The sequence below is a fragment of the Trachurus trachurus genome (genome assembly GCF_905171665.1).
Source record: "Trachurus trachurus genome assembly, chromosome: 23".
NCBI lineage: Eukaryota > Metazoa > Chordata > Actinopteri > Carangiformes > Carangidae > Trachurus > Trachurus trachurus.
Genome location: NC_139912.1, coordinates 2,070,362 through 2,074,077, shown reverse-complemented (window position 1 = coordinate 2,074,077; position 3,716 = coordinate 2,070,362). Strand labels below are relative to the sequence as shown.

The 3,716-nt window shown below is 49.9% G+C and overlaps 1 protein-coding gene across 1 annotated transcript; it reads right to left on the bottom strand.

Annotated features, from left to right (window-relative positions):
* Positions 1-1,610: 1,610 nt before the first annotated feature.
* Positions 1,611-3,122, bottom strand: kcna1b (potassium voltage-gated channel, shaker-related subfamily, member 1b; the record flags this gene model as incomplete). The annotated part of the gene is made up of 1 exon (XM_083999535.1): positions 1,611-3,122. The coding sequence occupies one exon, from the start codon at positions 3,120-3,122 to the stop codon at positions 1,611-1,613; it is 1,512 nt and encodes a 503-aa protein (XP_083855661.1).
* Positions 3,123-3,716: the final 594 nt, after the last annotated feature.

The following is a 3,716-nucleotide window of genomic DNA, read 5'->3' as shown; positions in this document are numbered from 1 at the left end:
CGTCTTTTGTGCATCTGGAGCTGCAGTGAAAAGGAAGTTGAGCTGCAACAACATCATGTCAACGCGCTGAAACGTCATAGTTTAAACCCACGGATCTCCGTCTAAGTTGGAGTGAAGGTATAAGTGAAACCGATAAAAGACTAATAATTAGAGACGAGATTTTTTTTTTTTTTTTTTTAAATGGTCAAAGTCGACTCCACTTTGACCAAAGTACCCTGATGTTCTCATCTCTACTCCAACACACACACTACATTCACCATGATGCAACTTGACAGCGTCTCCTTTCCGGCCTATATACCCGTGTTTAGATAACCCTAATGACATCATTATGACGTCATCGTTTCCTTAAGACGAGACAGGAATCATCCAGATATTTCCACCGTCGCAGCTTCTCAAAGGTTCTAGTAGTTTCTGAACTCGTCGAATAATCCACCAGGAAACGTTTCTCTGACACCGACCGTCTCTAGATGTATTAATGGAATAATAACTTGAGCTTCTACTTCCTACAGATTTAGCCATGTGTGCCTTTTGTTTTAACTATTTAGGTCTTCACACGCGTTTGTTTGAATGAATCAATGCAAAAGAAGAGAGAATGGTAACACTTTGCTTGAATAGGTATTCATAAGACTGACATAACAGCTGTCATAAACATCAATGAATACTTATGACAGCTGTCGTTAAGTGTCATTCGGTAAGTTATGTCACTTTTGATGCAAAGTTGACATTGTTTGAGATGTTCCTTGTTATGAGAACTTGACATAATTTTTAAAAATTTGGCAATTAGGTCTGCTATGACAGTTTAAATTGTCTTTATGTCAAGTTGTCAGAACAAAAACATCTCAAACAATGTCAACTTTGCATTAAAAGTGACATAACTTACCGAATGACACTTAACGACAGATGTCATAAGTATTCAGTGGTGTTTATGACAGCTGTATTATAGACCAGAGCGGCATTTTTATGCAAATGAGAATGACTGATGCATCCTGGGTAATTTAGGGGCAGCATCCGGCATTTTAAAATTGCACCCAGTGGCTTTTTGTGTTTTGATGGAGCGTAGACTAAACTAACAATCAATTTGAATGTTTTATTTTGTGTTTCTTTTGTAGCACTATGTCTCATAATTATTTTGACACCCTCTTTGAAACCCACCGTTCACGCTATCTTGAAAAATTACAATGAATGAATCTAGCGGTATGCTCATTTAGCCTCCCACAGTGATCAATGACTCCACACAGTGGCCAGAAATGTCTGACCCAGACATCTACACGTATTTGGTGGAATCACCGGGAGGTTTTGGCTAAGTGTTGTCTGTTAATAGCCTGTTAATAGCCAACTTTTTGTTAGTTACTTTGTCAAGCCAGTTAGGCTGAACTTTTCAATGGAGGGATGCCGGGCGCTGCCCCTAAATTACCCAGGATGCATCAGTCATTCTCATTTGCATAAAAATGCCACTCTGGTCTATGTCATGGTTATGACAGTGTTATGTCAATCTCATGAATACCTATTCATAAGTAAAGTGTTACCGAGAGAATAAAATGCACCAATGGAGATAAAGCATCCAAGATATTTCTACAATATTTACACCGGTGCAGCGTCGGTCACCGGACTCACACGTCGGTGAGCAGCTTCGTCTTGTTCACACAGTTCTGGCTGGGCGCCGTGCAGTTGGCAGTCCTAAGGTTGGCTTCCCTAAAGTTGTCGATGCTGTTGTTCATGTCCTCGTCTATCTCCATGTACTCCGACTTGCTGACGGCGGAGGAGCTGCGGCGGCTCGAGTTGGTGTCCGACGCCAAGTTCTGGTTGCTGACGTTGAGCAGCTGCGCCTGCTCCTCGCCCTCGGTCTCGCGGTGGTAGAAGTAGTTGAAGTTGGACACGATGACCGGCACGGGCAGCGCGATGGTCAGCACGCCGGCGATGGCGCACAGCGAGCCCACGATCTTCCCCCCGATCGTCACGGGGTACATGTCCCCGTAGCCCACGGTGGTCATGGACACCACGGCCCACCAGAAGGCGTCGGGGATGCTGGTGAAGAACGACTCCTTCTCCTCGGCCTCGGCGAAGTAGACGGCGCTGGAGAAGAGGATGACGCCGATGAAGAGGAAGAAGATGAGCAGGCCGAGCTCCCGCATGCTGGCCTTCAGAGTCTGACCCAGGATCTGCAGACCCTTGGAGTGGCGGGAAAGTTTAAAGATCCGGAAAACCCGGACCAGGCGGATTACCCTGAGGATGGCCAGAGAGGTGGCCTGCTCGCCGCCGCCGCTGCCGGGGGCGATGACCTTCCCCTCCTTGTTCTCCGGGTCGTCGGCCAGCTCGGTGCCCAGCGTGATGAAGTACGGGATGATCGCCACGATGTCGATGGAGTTCATCATGTTCTTGAAGAAGGCCGCCTTGCTGGGGCACGCGAAAAACCGCACGATCAGCTCGAAGGAAAACCAGATGATGCAGAGCGTCTCCACCACGAAGAACGGGTCCGTGAGCACGTTGGGTTTGTAGTAGGTGGTGACGTTCCCGACCACCCGAATCCGGTCGTTGGGGTCCTCCTTCAGCTCCGGTAGCGTCTCCAAACAAAATATCACTATGGAAATAAGGATAACCATCACCGAGACGATGGCGATCCCCCGGGCCGGTCCCGAGCTCTCCGGGTGCTCGAAGAGGAGCCAGATCTGCCGCTGGAACTCCTTCTCCGGCAGCGGGCGCTCCTCCTCCCGGATGAACCCCTCGTCCTCGCGGAACTTCTCCATCGCCTCCGCTCCGAGTTCGTAAAACTTAATCTCCTCCGAGAACATATCCAGCGGCACGTTGACCGGCCGCCGCAGCCGCCCGCCCGACTGGTAGTAGTACAGGATGGCGTCGAAGCTCGGGCGGTTGCGGTCGAAGAAGTACTCGTTCCGCAGCGGGTCGAAGTAGCGCATCCGCTTCTTGGGATTCCCCAGCAGCGTCTCGGGGAACTGGGCGAGCGTCTTGAGCTGCGTCTCGAAGCGCAGCCCCGAGATGTTGATGACCACGCGCTCGCAGCAGTCGTGGTCGTCGTCGTGGCCGTCGTCGGGCGGGTAGGGGTCCTGCGGGTGGCCCGGCAGCGTGGACGCCTCGTCCATGTTGTCCGTCGACACCACGGTCATCCTTCCTTCCTTAGAGGACGGGAAGTAGAGGAGGAAAAGGAGGAAGAGGAGGAAGAGGCGAAGGCTTGAAGGGAAGAAGGGAGGGGAAGGAAGGTGAAGGTCAGAGTGCAGAAGCTCCTAATGAGACCGCGAGCTGCGTAGAGCCTCCTTCTCCATCTTCTTCAGCAGCATCAGCATCATCGTCGTCTCCGAGCTGAACATCTTCTGTCTCTCAGCGACGCCTCATCATCATCACCATCCTCATCATCACCATCATCATCATCATCATCCGTCACCTGCAGAGACAAAAAAACACCAACCAGGGCTTTAGAGGTTTAACAGCAGCAGCAGCAGCTCCTCTTCCTCTTCCTCTTCCTCTGCTGCTGCTGCTGCATCCACTGGATTTTTTTTTTTTTTTTTTTTTTACCGCATACATCAGTATTCAAGTTTGCAGTCAGTCCCGCTGCGCTGCTGCTGCTTCTCTGCGCACAGCAACAACACAACAACACAACTACTAGGCTACTGTCCGGTCACATCAAGGTTTCACATTAACACACATACATGCACATACAGTACACACACACACACACACATACATGCACACGCAAAGGCATT